At 37.3% G+C, this 18,816-nt stretch overlaps 1 protein-coding gene across 6 annotated transcripts in view; it reads right to left on the bottom strand.

The window, feature by feature from the left end:
• The window catches only part of DROSHA (drosha ribonuclease III), a 75,718-nt gene that overhangs the window by 14,131 nt on the left and 42,771 nt on the right, over positions 1-18,816 (bottom strand). For all 6 annotated transcript variants that reach the window (XM_074873846.1, XM_074873856.1, XM_074873838.1 and 3 more), the window contains 10 exons: positions 18,236-18,343; positions 15,629-15,767; positions 14,906-14,966; positions 12,909-12,968; positions 10,847-10,946; positions 8,009-8,111; positions 5,451-5,521; positions 4,305-4,349; positions 1,164-1,321; positions 205-310 (listed from right to left, as the gene is read on the bottom strand). In XM_074873846.1, coding sequence (XP_074729947.1) covers positions 205-310; positions 1,164-1,321; positions 4,305-4,349; positions 5,451-5,521; positions 8,009-8,111; positions 10,847-10,946; positions 12,909-12,968; positions 14,906-14,966; positions 15,629-15,767; positions 18,236-18,343 — 951 coding nt within the window. The remainder of the gene's footprint in view (positions 1-204; positions 311-1,163; positions 1,322-4,304; positions 4,350-5,450; positions 5,522-8,008; positions 8,112-10,846; positions 10,947-12,908; positions 12,969-14,905; positions 14,967-15,628; positions 15,768-18,235; positions 18,344-18,816) is intronic.

The raw sequence follows: 18,816 nt of genomic DNA, 5'->3' as shown, positions 1-18,816 counted from the left end.
AAATTATCGCACTGGGCTCATAAATCACCGCTTCCTATTCATTGCAGTGCTCATGACTTAAAATTAACAAAGCCTTATTAAGAGCAGTGGTTGCTGAGGCTTCTTTTATTAATCAAATCCAGAACAATTCACTAGCTGCTCCCATAATTTCAGCCTCTGCCTCACTCTTGCTCTTTCGGAAAGCATGATTGATGGCAGTCTCACCGTTAAGTGCCCTTCATGATGATCGGGGAAATGTATGAATAAATACTCTGTGGCTACCAACTGCATTATGGAGTCACCCAGGAATTCCATCCTCTGGTTGTGGCCTCTGAAAAATGAGACATCAATGCAGCAAAATCAATAAGCACTCAGTGAGGAAAAAAACAAAACCAGCATGCACACACAAATTAAAATAAAGAGTGATCTGAAAGTGAGCCTCACTCACTTCCAAACACGTTTAAGACAATTTTCTAGTGTTAACCAGGTGAGATGAAAACACAGGTCATTACTGTGTAACACCAACTTTCAGGGAGAAAGCAAATCAGGGTAGCTACATATAAACACAATTATTAGATCACAGGTCTGGGACTAATTGAAGGAGAAGAGCAGTTGACATCAAGTTTGTAATGGGATAAGGTCTCTACCTGCAACTTCTTGTAAGTCAACTAATGAATACAACGACTTCAACAGAGAGAAAGGTATGTCCATTCACAAGAAATAAAAGGATCAGGGTTTAAACTCATGCAAGATCCTACACTGGGTAACCACTGGTATGGCTCTATTGTTTGCTCTAAAACAGAGCCTGGCAGCTCTACACACCACTAAACACAAGGGCTGCATTTGGACCAAAGAGTATGATTTTACTTCTTTCCTCTGCTGAAACATGCCTCCAAGTATGTTTTGCTACTGACTCAGGAGTGATGTGCAAATATCAGTAATGCAGAAAGCTCAGAAGAAACACCACGATAGCTCTCTGACAGCTTCTATAGCCTTTGACAAGGTATCCACTACTGACTACTGTCAGAGATGGGATACTGAGCCAGGCAGGCTTGTGAACATAGCTGGTCTATTCTCTTCTGGAGACCAGATATGACATCTAGAGTTTGTTTACGAATAAAGCAATCTGGGATACTAACAGAAGGACCAACAGAGCTACATGAGGATTCTTGCTGTGTACTCACAGAGTCAGATGGTTAAAGCCTACTGTCCTCAGAGTGAAAGCACGTGCTAGAAGCCGAACATGAGTAAAGATGACTCCAATTGCCTCCTCAAACTCTGTAAGCTTCTGAAGAACTGGAGAGGTCTCAATGAGTTGCCTGTCAGTATTGGACTCCTGCAGCTGTAAATAAAATGAAGTGCAAATAATGATAAATTAACACTGTTTCAGAACTTTTCAGAGAGGAATAAGCCTTCTGTAAACCAAGGGCAAAGAATACAGTGAACAAGTCATTCTGTAGACAGCTGAACTGAGAAAACTGAGTTTCTTGTGGCTTTTTGTCTTGGACAGCTACCACTCAAAGACATGAGCTCTGATGTATGTTTTTTTAATAGTTGAGGGATTTATAACACATTGCTTATATGGCCTTGTCTCTACATGTGGATAGCATGGGCTACTTAGTTTGACAAAACATGTACAATTGTACCTGTCTGAGTTTTCTAGTATCACATTGTTTGCAACTGAGAAACAGATTGAAAAATTATTAGAATAGGGCTGGCAGACTGACAGCATGTCAAGATGAGACAAACCCCAAATCTATTTCTCCCACTTTCCATCAGTATCAAAAATCAAGAATAAATACTTAGTATATGAAATTCAAAAGGGCACAATAACACAAGAGAATTAAAATTATCACTTTGGGTCAGTATCTTTTCTTATCAGTTTCTTGTCTGATGTCCTTGATGTGGTGACACTGTTAAATGGCTTTCTGGAGCTGGGATATGGCTTAAGCATTTCCTCCAGCCACTCTGGGCATCTCACTTATAGCAATGCTTTAGAGGATGAATCATCCAGATGAGGATGCCTAAAGGAAAAGTAAGAATAGCCACAATTTTTTAAAGTGGCATTAAGATCTTTTTTGGTTTGTTGACTGTCCCTTTTCTATTGATTAATTATATCCAATTTGTCTTTTTCCTTAAACACTACTGAGCTTTCATCTGAAATTTTCATTGAATTACATATTCCAGCACCAAAATTTCACATTTGGGTGATAATGGTCAGTTTGGAGTTCAGTTGCATGTGATGCTGAGACTGCTTTTTCATTCCTCATGTACAGTCCTTTATGTTCACCGACACAGAATTTCATCTGCTTTTTTACTCCACAGTTAGTGACTCTTGCATTCTTGCAATCAGACTGCAATTTTTCAGCCTGCTGTTGTTCCTGCTACCCTGAATAATTTGGTATTGTCAAACAACTGCCACCTCACTGCTCACCCTCCTTCCTAAGCTGTTGATGTGAACAGCCTATACCTTAGCAAAGCTCCCTAGGGAAATCTGCCAGGGATCTCCATCCCTTGTAAGATGTGGTCATTTCACTCCTGTTCTCCATTTTTTATGTTTCAGCCATTCACTGGGGTTGCTTTTTTTTTATTCCTTTCTTTTTTAAAACACATTTTTAAAAACCTTCTTTGAGTGCCTTTCCAACAGCCTCTTAGGAAACCCAGCAGACAGTATCATCTGCATCATCACGTGCTTTTTTGTCTCCTCTAAAATCTCCTATTCATTTGTGAGGCAGGACTTGTCTTTACACGTTGACTCTTTCTAAAGAGACCACATTTATATAGGTGACCACTAATTATTTTTTCATCACTATTTCTACTGACTTGATGAGTGTCAAATAACAGGGTTACAGGCCTTCAGTTTGATATTTTTTTTTTTTTTAATTAGCAACTCATTTGTCATATTGTTACCGTGACTTTTAATAATTTTTAAAATGCTATTTTTCAGGCTAGCTGTCTGTGCCCAAAGGCCAACCTGAGCAGCCTGTGTTTCCCCTAATGGCAAGCTGAGAGCTAGGATGGCTTCTGGGACATGGAAGAAAATAAATTTTCATCACACAAGTTAAGGTAGTAGAAAGAAACAATAAGCTGCATACACTGACTGTCTCCAATCTCTATGCAGAGTCCAAGACTTCCTTGTGAAAGCAGAGATAAAAAGGTTAAAATAAAGTAAGAGAAAAGAAAGAAATCCAGAGCAAGAATTTTCTTGAGAGCTTGTGCCACCATGCAGGATAGCTGGTGTTGAATCTCAAAAGTTTGTCTTCCCATTAAGACTCTTCTTCTATTTACACTCACAGAGAGCTGGTTGTAAAAACACTTCATGTGCACTGATTTGTTGCTGAAGATTTTGTCTATGTATCCATTGCAAAATCCGTACAAATATACGAGACATTTCAGATGGAGGCCTCAAAGTGACCTTCTGCTGGAAGGCTGCACTCATAAAAAGTTTCAAAAGAGACAAACGGACTGCACAAAACATCAGACATTTGATTGGACAAAAGAAATCTCTCAGATGTTCATATGACCCTGAAAACCTTACTAAACAACTGGATAACAATTCGAATACAGCTATTCTTGCAGCACCCCTGCACACTTGGAAAATGCTACCATGTTTGCTGAGAAGACAAGGAGCAACAGTGCAGAGAGGCTGTAACTTGCTCTAGGTCTCTGTCAGAATTCAGTCAAGGAACAAGAACTGGGAAACCATTCTCCCAACTCTCAGCCTTGTAAACTAACAAAATGTGAACTTGTATCCTTCAATACATGAAGAATAAATTAGCCTTCAGACACCCTCATAATTTCAGTGCTCACTTGGTATTAAAGCTACTGGAATCACCAAAACAACCATGCTATCAGTGCACACACACCCCCCCGCCAAAAAAAACCTGAACACCAGAATACACTTTTATTCCATTCAACTAATGTGCCATCCTACTATTAAGGTTTCAGTCTTAATTTCAGGTTAACAAAATATGTACATAGATTGTTTTTGTACCCTTTTTCAACTAACTTCGAGAAGATGAACAAGAAGCCACCAAAATGTTACCTCTCACTAGATATATAATTTAAGCACAGTTATATATCAAACATGAGACAAGGAAAGGTGAATGATTAAATCTCACCGAGGCAGAGACTCATTATTTATAAAAAAACCCCACCCCAAAACCCAAAACCAAACACAAAGGCAATACACCTTTTGGCAATACACTCCTTTGGCTACTCTTTAGCACAATTTCTGAGATGTCATTACAATGGAAACCTATGGAAAAGCACCTCTGAAAATAAAACAGAGCTATGAAATTTATTACAGAAAGGGATACACTTACTTGGAGTGGGTGTAGTGGATAATTAAGCCATACATCCCGCAGGTCCTGCAAACATTGAGAGATGCCTTTAATGCTCAAGGGAGTCATTTAACAAATTCCACAGTACTAAATAAAATGTCATTACTTGAAATACTGAACTATTTCAGATGCTGACTCTGCTTATTGCAAATTCAATAGTGCTGGCAAACTAATTTTTAAAATCATGTATTTGCTGTTCAAACTGCCTGTAGTTTTCCCAATTAGCTAGTGTCAAAGAGGTGGAAAAATCCTTGAACCAAATGAAAAGTGGTTAAAGGAAGAAAAAGATTTGTTTAAGCCTCAGGACTAACTTTATTTGCAAGTGCTCCTCAGTAGCAAGTTTGACTTCACCAAAGGCAAGGACTAAAAAAGAAAAAAAAAAAAACATGCTTATTTTTTTCTATTTCATATAGGCTTCCTTCACTACAGGCACTGAGAAGCAAATAAACACTGAGTTATAACAGGTTTCAAAATACCTTTATTTCTAATAAGCTTTGTCATTTCACAGACTCAGAGACTTTCAAGAAGGAAAATACCGTATAATTCATCGCCTCACCACTGCCATGTGTATTGTCCCAGCAGTGTGTACTGCTTACTTTCCTTAGCCATTATATGGGATAAATTCCAACTAACAGTGATCTAAGATACAGTATGCAAGAATGGATCAGACTTTAATTATGCAACTGTGTAAATGCTGGATGAAATCCCCTGTATTTTTTTCAAATATATGTTTTAAACTTTTAGGGGGTGGGATGATTTAAATGATGAAACAGGAATAGTCACTTTACATGTGCATCATTTCTCCAAAGCACGCCGCTGGGATGAGCAGCACCCATCTCTGCTGTTAGAGCAGCACTTTGAATGGAAGTCTGCAGGTTTCCCGCACCACCCACCCTTCCCTACCTAAGCCAACCAACAAACAGCACACCTGAGGAAACACTGCAATATTTTTGCCTGAACCAGTGCAGCTTGCTGTCCTAAACACTCCATGCTACATTCAGTTTCCTGGAACTAAGTACAAAAGGTGTATTCCTGTTCATTTGTGATTCTCAAGTAAAACAACGGAGAAGAAAGCATGTCTTCAGTTATTTTTAAAATGGAAATCAAATCATATAAATACATAAATACCTTGTCATTGAAGAGTAAACGTCCAAATAATTGCTTTGCTTCTTCTAGGCTCCCTTCTAGATAAACAGCTCCTGCATGAGGGGACCAATACGTCAAAGGTCAATAATGCATTAGTACTTAAAAAATTACTAAGCACAAGAAAGTCAAGGATCTCTGCCTTCATCTCCAGTATAATTATTTTTTAAAAGCATGCTTTCTGTAGTAATACCTAATTTTTTGAGAAATTTAAAGCATATTAAACACCAACATAAATCAATGGTCATAAAATGCACATAAAAAACCTGAAATAGTTGAATCAGTGGTAGAAAATGATACATCCAAAGAGAAAAGTTTAAACAAATTAGGCTAGAAGCAAGCTATTTCTAAAAGTAGTTTCCAGTAATCAGCTAACTATACCATATATGTAGATAGTGAAAGCCATGAAATACATTTCAGTAGCTAGCAAATAATTTTCATTTATTCTGTACTTTCAACAACATTATATTGTGTATATAAATGATGTGTCAGGACCATTCCAAACCTCAGTGTCTCCCCAATATCACAATAATACATTGTCTGAACTGGAAACTGCACCTTTGCATCTCTCAATTTCTGGAGATTATGGTACTTTTTTTTTTTTTTTTTTTTTTAAACTGCATATACAACCCTCACTAGCCCTCCACATGCCCCTTAGTAACAAGCTCTGCAAAACTTGTGCTAGCATATTGTATTTTTTGTGTGTACCATATACACTCTGTATCTGCACAGGCACTTTACAAATTCAGTAGCGACACTTTGCCCTTTGATACTCTTTACAGGAGGGCTTCTGCAAACCTCAAACTAGCCCATGTAAGCACATCTGTATAAAAGCAAAGGGAATACAGAGCTACACGAAGAACACAGAGAAAGGGAGCTGATGTTCCCATATACAGGGAGATCATGGTATGCCTTGCTGTGTCTTTACCTGCCTCTTTCCTTTTAATTCCTCACTAGATCAACTACTTTCTTTGGACTCTTTGAAGAACAGTTTGGGGGTTTATACAACTATCAGAGGCATATTATGAGAGCACAGAATTTCAAACAGGTCCTAGGCAGCCTGCTTATACTTTTGGTTATTATTTTCATCACAGGGAAGAAGCACCAGACTTTTACAAAGGTTCTCAAGTAGGAGCTGCAAACACCACATATACTTTTACAGTCCCTTAACAAGCTCCCAGATTTTAGCTATGGCCCTGACAAAATCTTATTGCTCAATTAACTTTGTGAACAACTTTGTATTGGAGGTTAAACAGCAAGCGTCTCTCTTAGCAAATCTCAATGCTTGCCAAATAGTCCTCATCATTACATCCTAGACAAGCTGAAGCATATGAACAAAGCCACAGATACATATCTAGTGTTCCTTTTCCGTTAGTTTTTTTATTTTTAAATTAAAGATCAAAGCACTCATGGAAAGCAAAATAGAGTTAAAAAGAAAACTTATTTCTTGATAAAATGAAATGCAATTTGGCCTGAGGCAGAAGGCACAGAACTGTTGACATCTAAGTCAACTACAATCTATTTTTCAAAGCAGGACAAAATGCTTTAGGAGCTTGTGTAGTATGTAAAGACCTGGATCACGGCTAAACCATTCCCATAGCTAATATCATGTACAGTACATTTGGATGAATATGAAGCCTAATCAGTGAGATTTAGCTTGCTTTGTATATTTAAACAAGTAAAGTTTTATAAAAATATGCTATTTAAAATAGAACTTGTGTGGATATAACAGATCAGATTTCTGCCTTACTGCTTGCTTATTTGGTAACTGTGGTCAGGCAGTCCTGATTTCTTCTCCAACCTATATTTATCAACTAGCACAGCCAGTCACTAATCAGCATCTTGGTGCCCAACAGCAAATTTGACACAACTCCCCCTCATCCTCAGCTAGAGGGTTCTGGTAGCTTTATTACACCAGCGATAGCATATTGCAATGCTTTTTATTTGAAAGGAAAATGCAAAGACCTAAAAATATGTATGTGGCAAATGTCACGTTTAATTCACAGGAGAAGGTTAGCAGAGCACAGAGGAAGTGGACTGATGACTTGGTTGGGCGTGCCTGGTGCATTCAGAAAGCAAGCTGCAGAGTTTAAAATTCAGGGCTGAAGTGCAACTCCACATTCTGCAGGTCTGTGCAAGCACTACTGGAAGCAGCCAACCTGCACTTTTCCTGCCAGGCCATGGTGACTGAACCACTCCCCTCAGACGACTGCAGGTGGCAGGCCATGGTGGCACATGAGAGATGGAGTTCTGTGTGGACAGACAGAAGTACTGTGCCACAATGGTATGAAATGGGTGAATCTTCAGTGTGTGGGAGGCAGGATATGGAAGATGAGATTTTAACTGTAATACTGCACACTCATATTATACACACGGTGTATGTGCAGGAGATGGGAAGAGATGAAGAAGGTTTAAGAAGCTTTACTATCACCTACCCTTACTAACACTACTCAACACAGACCCATGTGTCCTCCATCACAATCAACATGGCATGTAGACATATTAAAACATAACTGTCTGCACACACAAATACACATCTTTACCTATTAGGGCTTCGAAGCAGTTTGCCATAGCATGACGGAGATCCGATTCCCTGCAAAGGTCTGGACCATGAGCATAAAGCATAAATCGATCTAGTTCCAGCTTCTGCAGAAGATGTGGAAAGAGTCAAAACCATGGCTTCAGAAGTATGAGAGTACCAGTTCTAGTCACTAGAGTTCAATTACACTATTATTATGCAGCAACTGGGTTTGAGGGAACTTTAAAGCTTTTCTCCATAGTTTCAGTTCAGACATAGGCTAAAATTAGAAGACTTCGTATTGTTTACCAGTGGCAAGCAACTAGAGTGTGATACCATGGGAAAGATAGGAATTATCAAATGAAACTGTCAGTGGAAGACAGATCAAAACATGTTACTAGTGAGATTTAGGAATGAGTTCAAGAGGAGGGCTGAAGGTGTGACAAAAATAGCCTGATACCAGCTGGATGGTGCAATATGTTGTGTTTCTTGCTGGTAGCTTGCCCTTGTGTGATTTGCCTTCAGAAATGCCAAAGGAACATTCAAAGGGCGGGGAATTAACACTGAGGAAAAAGATTTTGCCTGCAGTAAGAAGATGAAGTAGAACAGTGAGGAACAGCAACTCTGGTAGACACAATCCATTGAACATCTGGCTTTTTCCTCTAAGAGTGTCAACAGGTGGCAGCAACAAAAGCCTCTGGGCACTGCAAGCAGAAGACTAATATTTAATCGACAGTGCCACCTAGCTTTCTTCTTTCTTTCAAATGTGCATCATTAACATTCACCTGTTGCCTAAACTGCAGTTCTGCTTGCCAGTCAGAATCTCAGGTAGTGAGTCAGATATCTTACATAATATGTGATAATTCTGCTATAGAAATGCTGGCAAGACCTACTAGATTCTCTTTTCATATTCATCTTTTTGACAAAAAACCATTACTGAGATTTTTAAAGAAGACATTTATGCATCTTGCAAAGTTTGTATGAGAACAGGTTCTTCCCAACTGCGTGTAAGTTTCTACTGAGTAATTTCTCATTAACTTTCAACTTCATCCTCCTGGAGTATATTTAAGAGCTAAAAGTGAAGAAGTTGTTTGAGGTGCGTGGTTTAGACACATTTCAATTCGAAAAGAGTCGTCTTCCATTTTCAATGAATGAGAGCCTATTCACTGCTCCAGAACACAGGGAATTACCACTTATGATGTTCCATAGCACTTTATAAAGTGCAGGGAGTGCCTGTTAGAGTTAACATAAAAGTGAAACATTGTTTTATACTGAATTTAAACTTCTTACAGATTATTGTCATTTGTTCATTTTAACAGGTGTTGTTTGTGTGTTGGTGTGTCTCCCCTGCTTCCAATGGCTTATCTCAATTTTTGGAGCTTTCATTCAGCTGTTTTTGCATGTGTTTTGCTTCTCATTTTTTGATCAGAACATATTTCAGACTATTTTGTAAATTTATGCTACCATGTCCCTTAGGAACTACAGAAATTTATTGTTTGATCCTCAGTTAAAACAGCATTCCACACACACAAAAGAAATTGAGGAGCTGAGAGTTATACTGAGTAAGTAAACTGAATGCAACATGACACTGCAGGGGATAATTAAAGGGGATGAAACCAGGAACATCATATAAGATATATGAGAGGAAAAAAGGGTAAGGTGGGAAATCAGGAATGTACAGATATCTAATATTTACAGTTGCATCTAAGATAAATACAGTTTAAAAATGTTGCAATAAAAATTTTCAAAAATTGTCCATGTTCAACGATAAAGGCTGTGAACAGACTAAGAATATACGAGCTTTCCCAATGCAGGTTTTAAAACAGTAACATAAATTCAAATATCAGGCAGTTCAATACCATATTTGTAAATAAAACCCTGATTTGAAACATTTCAATCAATTTATGCTTATCTAAATCATTAAAGAAAGCTTTGGAGAAAAAGGCTTGTGTTCACTCCCCACCCTATGCCTCTCCTGAGAACTGAGCAAAAAGATGGCATGTTAGAAATAATGCAGTTTTGCCAAAATCCCAAGACTGGATATGTTTGTTTGAATTACTGTATGAATATGAACAGACAAAATTAAAAGAGCACTTGAAAACCATCAGCAGTACACAGCGGACATGTGTGTGCACATGCGTGAATGCATTTAGTCCATCGCGTCAGTAAATCTCAGGCTGTTTTTTAAAAAACATGCTAACAAAATAAAGTATGAATATCATATTAAAATTCATTATCATATTAAAATTCAGTATCATATTCCCGCCCCCTAGTATCATGTAGAAATGTAAAAACCTCTGTCATTCACAGAATTAAATAACATAAAATTCAGAGGCATCTCAATTTTTCCAATGAGATAACACAACTTTTCACCAAAAGCCTTTCCAACATATTTCTCTTCCACAGTTCACAGTGAATCTGAAAATGACTGCATAGGTTACAGAGCAGACAAAATTATTTCCCCCCCACACCTTCTCTACCACCTGCTGCCATATTCTTCCTACATATTCTATCAGGAAGTCCTTTTATAAGCAACTAGTTTGTTTATTTTTCTTCACTAAATTTTTACTATCAGCTTCATTACATCTGCAATTTAAAGGTAAATATAGACACTCCTTCAACATAAGCATCCTAAAAACTGCAAAAATTACTCCTCTTAAAAACATGCTTTGGAGAGAACACTAGATCCTACTTCATCTTTAAAATCTACTTTCAAACTGAAGAGTTACTGTACCCCAAATCTGGTACATAAAACGCAGTAAAGACACTGATGTTCAAAGCGGACAGATCCCTCAAGAAGCAATCCATGCACTAACAGTATGCTAGCTCTGGGTGTCAAATACAAAGACATATAAAACTGTACCTTAGCCAACATGGCCAGATGTTGGTTCTGTACGATGGCAGTGCGGTACGTAGCTAATCCGCCTTCCTCCAGAGTGGGAAACAGGTAGTACAAGTGGACACTGGCAAAACAAAAATCAAATGAGATGCTGTCAGCGTTTGGTTAAAGATGAACCACGTGTGTCTCTAGGGAACCGTGCCTTTCCCTCAGATCCTAGGGGTAACACAGGTCCCTTCCCAAGGTGACCACTCAGCTTGAAGCAAGGTAAAGAAACAAACATTAAAAAAATGCTCAATAATATTTGACTGGACCACATTGGCAGCAGGGGAATAAGAGTGCTTTTTCTCTACTGGGCAGCACATAATCTCTAAATCCCTGCAACAACATGCAGGTCCCTCATCCGAAGATTTCTATTCACCAGCAGCAGTGGGTTCAGCAAGGTTGACACCTAGAGGACACTGAGGAATAAAGCACAAGGGAACTGTCAGCCTTGAGAAACTCCAAGCTGCAGGTATGCAGTGCTTTAAGACACTACTAATTCAGGCTGGACCACCACTCAGGATACTTGTTTTACACGTTTCTTACAGTACTTTAACAGATGCTAATGGGGCCAAAGACCAGAAGTCAACAACCTGTATTTATCAAATGTGTGAAGTCATTAATACCACAGGAAAAAAAAAAAAAAAAAATCAGTAAAAATCACAGGCTTTCAACTGCCTTTAATGATATTTGCCATCACGCAAGAAGGATACCTCATAAAACAGAAACAAACCAAAAAAAGTAGTTCAGTGGTCCAACCAAGATCTGAGTAATGGATAAAGGATTCTGAGTATCTTCATATATGACTATCTAACCCATGTCAGAAAAAAGTTAATACAGAGGGTTTTCAACATTCCACAAATAAGGCAGTGGATGGCACTAATTATTAAAATATTTTATTAACCCAGTACCCAGGGAGAAAAGTGCAGATGGATGAAAGATTATTTAAGGACAAAAATTGCTATAAAACTTAAGAGGCAATCTAATCAAGCATCATAATTCACAAAAGCAAAGACCTGAAGTCAAGAGAGTTAGAAAAAAAATTCAGACTTAAATAGGTGCTTACATGCTCTATTGAACAGAAATGTAATTCAGTTTTTTTCCTCAATCGAGACAAAAGTTAGCTCAGAAAGTCAACTGATGGTTGATGAACAATGACAATGAAAAATGCAAGACATTTTAATCAGCAAGTCTTCCATCTTATCAGCCTGTATTGTTGTGTAAGAGAAAAGGCCATGGGTTTTAAGGGCAGTGGAGACCTTTATAGACTAATAGCTTTTAATACTGAGTAGCTAATGGCTAGTAGAGGCTAGTAGAGACTGGAGATAAAAGGGCAGTTTTGATATTCATATAACAAGCTTGCTTGAAGAGAAGCTTTACAGTAAACAAGACTACTCCCCTATTAAAACCAAAGCAAAGCAGATGAAAATGGATTATAATCTTTATTTTATGCAAACTACCTGCCTCTAGTACTCAGGTAAGAGGCCAGTGGAGGTAACTGATAACATCCCTGTATTGTTCTCTGATTTCAGAATACTCAGACCAAAACTGAAGTAATTTTTAATGAACCATGTGTTTTTGTTACCACTTCTAAATGAGTTACATTTGTGCTCAAACATTTTATTTACAAACATATATAACAGAACCTACAGCCCTAAAAACTGGAAATATAAGAACTGTAACAATATTACCAATAAATGCTTTTCACTTATAACTAGTGAAAAAGAACCCATGTAAACAAAATGGCATGCTAAGAAAAATATATTTCCTTTAAAAAAAGGGTACAAAGTTCAACTTGTCTGTAGCTGAATAATCTCTAACCCAAATCAACTTAAAATGCACTCCATGAAACAAAAACTCTAGCTTTTCATTTTGTAATCTTCCTTGTATCAGCAGCACTGAAGGAATTTTTAAGAAAGCTGTGTTCAGATGTGCAGGACTGCAAACATACACAGTCATAAAGTAGACTCTGCAAAGCTTAATAAGCCCAACAGTATGACAATAACATACAAAGGTGAGAACTGCTTAAGAACCCTCCATTTACCTTGTTAAGAATTCCACCACAGCATCTCCCAGAAATTCTAAACGCTCGTTGTGGTTAATCCTGAAAAAGTTATTTTAAGGTTTACTACCAGCTAAGAAACACATGCTGGTTATTTACACAATACAATTAAAATAGAACAGATCAGAGTTGATTGCTAACCAGCCATGATAGACATTCTTGCGGCCTCCCCGACCCTCTCTGGGTTACAATTCTTTCCAAACCAGAATAACAACTACATGAATCTTGAAACTCAGGACTGACACCACCACCTTTGAAATTTTCATAGGTTCAATTCTGAGCTATTGTCAGAGCTTAACAAATAGAGAAAGGAAACAGTACCGTTGATTGGCACTGAGGTCGGGTTTCTTTGTCCATCAGAGGGCACCAGGTGACTGAAATACACAATCTGTCTTCAGCCTTGTGCATGTAACTAGGGAAGTGTATGTATTTAACATCCAACACCTGCAGGGTGTGATGACTCTGCAACAGATTCGTTGGTACCGCAGAGCTACAAGGGAGTAAGTACTTTTATTTTTCATAGCACCTTTAAATAGCCCTGTTTTCTGTAACTTCCTTTGAGCTCAAAAGAGAAAATGGCTGTGCAAGAAGGTGCATTCAAAGATGCCATTAAGCTAGAAGAAAAAGAAAACAGGAAATACAAGATTCTACTATTACTGCTTCTGATTTTCCTTTTTTTTGCATAAAGATTTGCTTCCTTCAAGCTGTCTGCCTGCTTATATAACAAAGGACTAACAGGACACAGCAGCTGAAAAAGAACATGAGTTTGTCTTTGAATATATACAAATTTCTGCTCTACACATCAAAGTGTGTAAGTAGCACCATTTTGACTTCACACATGATTGTAACAGAATCAAGACCACTACCACAGGATTACTTTTTTTTTAATCCAGAAGATCCTTCTCAATTGTTTGACAGGTTTTAATGCAATTTGCACTCCTGCAACAATTATATAGTTAGTCTAATTTCTGAAATAGCAGGCCTTTGTTATGGGCTGATAGAATTCAAATACCTCTGCTGTGTAAAACAATAAGGTGCGAGCAAAACTACAACTTCTCTGTGTAGCAACATAGTGGAAAACACAGATCTCTCAGATGTGGGGTTTTATATTTGTGTGTTATTTTGTGAGAATTAATGCAATTTAGCCTTATCTCACATTATCTTAACAGGGCTGAAATAAGCTTCAGGCTGACTCTCAAAGAAAAGGGCATGGTCTAGCTGAAACAGCATTTGGGGAACACTGCAACAATAATTTATTCAGAATTCAATTCCTCCCATTCCTGAGCTTCCTCCAAAATGACGAATCCTAAAAGGCCTAGTCATAGCACTAGTTAACTAAAATCCACTCTGCCTGCATGCATTTAGGAATTTTCACATGCAACTGTTTCTTGCATTAGCCCTATGAGCTTTGTTTATTCAGTCTGGCTAAATATGGTGTCTGTGGCTATAAACCACATCTTAAATGTTACTTATTTGCAGAGAATTCTTAGTGGTCATTTAAGGATTATTACATTACAGCATTAATGGTTTTTGCATGTGTCTTTAAATTGGACCAGTAAATCAGTGAAACCCATGTTCAGTATCACACTCATGTTAACAAGGTGCCATGCCAGGAATGAACGACTGTGAGGAAATGTGATGGGGAATCCAATTTATATCAGTGATAACAATAACAACAAATCTTATGTTTTATTCTGCAGAAAGCAAAAAGGTAGCCTTTTAGTCCTCACTTCAAGGATAAACTACAATGATGTAATTATCTCTTAAAACCTTCCTGAGGAGTTTTCTGCAGGCATGACCAAACATTTACTATGTCACTGCTAATGGCGGTTGAGCACATCTTCATAATAAAAAAGCCAATTGAAAATGACTTTTCATTTCAACTATTTGTCAAAGCTGTTGCTGACAGTAAGTTGGTTGTTTCTATTAAATATCTACCCCCCTGCCACAGCTTTCCTACTTGCAAACAAAAGCATTACCTGGAAGGAGCTGGATCATCCTGTCCCAAACGGGACATAATATTTATCAGGGTGTTTATCCCTAGAAATATAAACAATGCACTATTAAATAAACAACCACTAATTCAATTTGAATAGGCTTAGAAAATAACTGCTCAAAATGTTACTTTGTAATTGCTGCACACAAGATCATCCTGTTTTTTACAGGGTTTACTTAAAGCAAGTATAATCCTTGCAGATGCTCTCTGCCTGACTGCAGTCCCGTTACAATACTACTGATTTCTGTATTCAGAGCCAGATAAAAATACCATCTTTGCATGAAAAAGACATGCCAAGCATTACATAAACAATTTACTTCATTACAGCTGAATATACTTTTAAGGGACAAGGAATATTCTGCAGCAGACAGACCATGTATTTTCACATTAATAAGACATTTTTACAAAATATCCTCCAGTTTGCTCACCATGTTGAGCAGCAAATTAAGAAAACAATACTTGGCCAAAAATCAAAGAAAACACATCCTCCCATTTATTATCCTTGCTTTTTCTCAGCTCTTTACTTGTTGATTAATTTGCAAAACGCAGTCTTTTAGAAAGATCTCACTGGTGCCTGTGTATAAAAGCATTTAAATCCTCCACTGAAGGGATCTCTCAAAGGAACAATGGCCAAGGAAATAATAATGGACAAAAGGATTTCTTACTGATTAAGTGGGAGAAAAATGGTAGTGGTGTAACAGCATACCTTTTTTTCTCATGTGCATATGATGAACTTTTCTATCTCCATACTTTGGTTGTCGAATCCCACAGTTGGATAAGGAATTTCTGGCATGATCTGGATTCATTCCAAAGTTTAAGTGATGGCTTGGATGAGTCATGGCAAGCTATAACATAGCACATACAGGGAAAAAAAAAAATCTTAGATATATTTTCGCAAATGTAAGGAAAAAAATATATATTTAACTGGTAGATAATAATTGTTATTTTTCAGTTTGAAGAAAAGCTACAAAGTGATGTCGTTAATCAGTAGTTTGGTTCCAGTAATTTAAATGTAGGATGTACTATTTCAGATGCCAGAAAGAAGCAACATTTATGCCCAATCATCAGTTTAACTAATTAATTTTCAACAGGATTTTTTCTTTAAAGAAAAATTAGTTTAGAAGAGAAAAAGCATGAACTGTCAATTTGCGCTAGGAGTTTTGCTTACCAGCTTTGCTGACCTGATTTCAATACATTTGCTTATTTAAACATATATTCACTCTAACATTGCAGCATGAATATTCATATTAAAAATATGAACAACTAAAAGAGCTTATCAATCATTCACATATTTGGTTTAAGTTCTTTAAATATCTATAAAACTTTCCTACTTCAAAAAAACCCCAACCAACAAACAAGTATATTATTTCTGGCATAGTTATTCACAGAAGAACTCTTTCTCTCATGACTATACAGGGCCACTCTTCAACTGGAAGTGAACAGCAATGGCAGGATTGGTTTTCTGGTTTACATTTGTACCACCTAGCATTATCAAAAGCTTATTCCGCTGCTGACACCACCACTACTAAAATGGCAGCAGTAAATAGAACTACAGCTAGCTTGTACGACCCCATCCTGCAAACTCACGCATTTTCTCCTTACACATACACACTTAAAAATATTATGCATGTATAAATGTATGTGTACATTTGTATACACCTTGTATATAAAACAATAAGTACACTGGCAAATTCAAGCTGCATAAAGTTACTTCTGAAACCCTTGCAGGACTGGTGCTGCAGGCTGTGAGCAAAGACACTCCAGTAGTTCATTCAAATATTGTCCATGACTTTGCAAACATAAGACTTAGAGAAGCTTAATTGTTTTAGAGAGTAAAATTGTATTTAATCAACAATAAGAACTTTCTCCAAGTCCTTTTTAATTCCTTGCTAATATTAATAAGTTTGTCATAATTGCACATTCTCAACTTCTCCTCCATCTGAACTAGATGACACATTACAATTTATCTGTATAGTTAAATTAGTGTAATCTTTCTTGCCCAGTCTATACTTTAAAAAAAATACATCATAATTAAACAGGTAAAAATCAATGCAAAATTATACATCTAATATTTCCTATGCTTAAGTAGATGACTGCTGCTATATACATTTTTTTAAAAGCTCTTTCTCTTCAGGAACAAGTTTCTAGGTTTTTACATAAATTTGCATAGGGATCAAGCATTAAAAAGTACTTTTGTTATAACTAAACATTAATTTGACTAATGCTGACACACTTGCTTTCTCCTCCTTTTCAATTGCAATTTGCTTTTTGGTTTATGTGTTTGGTCCCAACATTTTGAAGATTTCCATCATTGCATTTTTATCTTTCATATTAAAATTAAGGCAGCCTGCAAACAACCAAATCCTACAAGGTGCTCAATATTTAATATAACTTTCAGTAGAGCAAGCCTGGAAACCAACTTCTAGAAGACAGAGAAGCTATGAGAAAAGATTTCTCTGTAAGCCTCTGCTTAAAGTAGTTTGGGAGTAAAGTCTCCATACACGTACAGAAACTGCATGTTTTGAACTTAAGAGAAAATTCACCTTTCTCAGCCCCAGTCAGTGAAGACAGATGATGCTTATTTCAGGGGAAAATTCTGAACAGAAGTCTCCATTTCCCTTCAGTAACCTCAGAAAAACCGCAAGAGGAAAGGGGCCACCATGCCAACAGTCAGACTTTGCAGCTGATCAACTCCAAATATGCGCTTACGTAAATAACTGGTTATGCAACATGGATGCATTTAAAACACGTAACAAATTCTCCTCTCCAGTTCCTGCCCTTGTTTGTAAATGAAATATTTCATCATGTACTCATAGAAATCAAAGAGCTGAACGTACATTTGCAAATTCCTTTTCACTAGCTATAAATGCAAAATAAAAAGGCAACACTTAAATTATTCTTTTTGGAACAATAGACTATAAAAGGAAGAAGCAAGGCACGTATGCTCATCTGCAGAACAACACTGTATTCTTCACAAATATCTAAAAAAAGAACTTACATGGAAATAATGAGTAATGTACCTGACAGTCTTTTCAGTAAGCATATTTTTGTCTTTCTACACAATATAAGCAAATTCAGACCTACCACTGGAGCAAAGGTAGGTGTATGCCTACATGCACAATAGATGTCTCTATTCAGAAGTGTCTTGTGATAACTGAAACTTTTGAAAGATCTGCAGTGCAAGTAATCAAGTACATCCAAGCTGCAGCAATACAGCACATTTCTCAAGTTTGTACAGCAGGTAGGATTATGGATAAACTCAATAATATTAGGAAGACAAACCAGCAAGTAGCTTACTTTTTTCGCATCTTACCTGCAGCAAGCACCTATCTCGAAAAGTGTAGCCTATCAATTTGTCCAAATGCATCAGACACTGATGGTAGCGCACGTGGTGGGTGAGGACAGGAAGCATCATTGCATGCTAAAAAACAATTGCAATAAGGAAAAGCATTCAATTTCAGTGTATACAGTATTCAGTTGACTAAGCTATAAATACAAACACTTTCCCTTCATCACAACACTGACTTTTACTGTTTTGGTTTAAATGAGTTAAAAAAATCATGGTTTCCCAAACTTCATCATCAGAGCTCTTAATTAAATCAGGTTTGCCCATCTGCATCATCATAGTGGGAACACAGCCCTACCCAGACTAAATAAATAACATAAAACCAGTCTTGCACTTAAGTATTTTGAATGAGGCAAAAAATGTCTGGTCACCAATAACACCAAATTTCAATAAGCTGCGACTGAATATGATGCTGTATGTTTGTACCTTCTTATTTAACACCCTGCAGTTTTAGGTTAGTGTCGGGGTCACCATTAGCCGGGGTCCTTATTTCTCCATGCAGGAACAGAAACGACACAACACCAATGTGATGATCAGGTCGTCCATCT

Source organism: Strix uralensis, chromosome 1, assembly GCF_047716275.1.
Source record: "Strix uralensis isolate ZFMK-TIS-50842 chromosome 1, bStrUra1, whole genome shotgun sequence".
Taxonomy (NCBI): domain Eukaryota; kingdom Metazoa; phylum Chordata; class Aves; order Strigiformes; family Strigidae; genus Strix; species Strix uralensis.
This window is presented reverse-complemented; position numbering and strand designations above follow the sequence as displayed.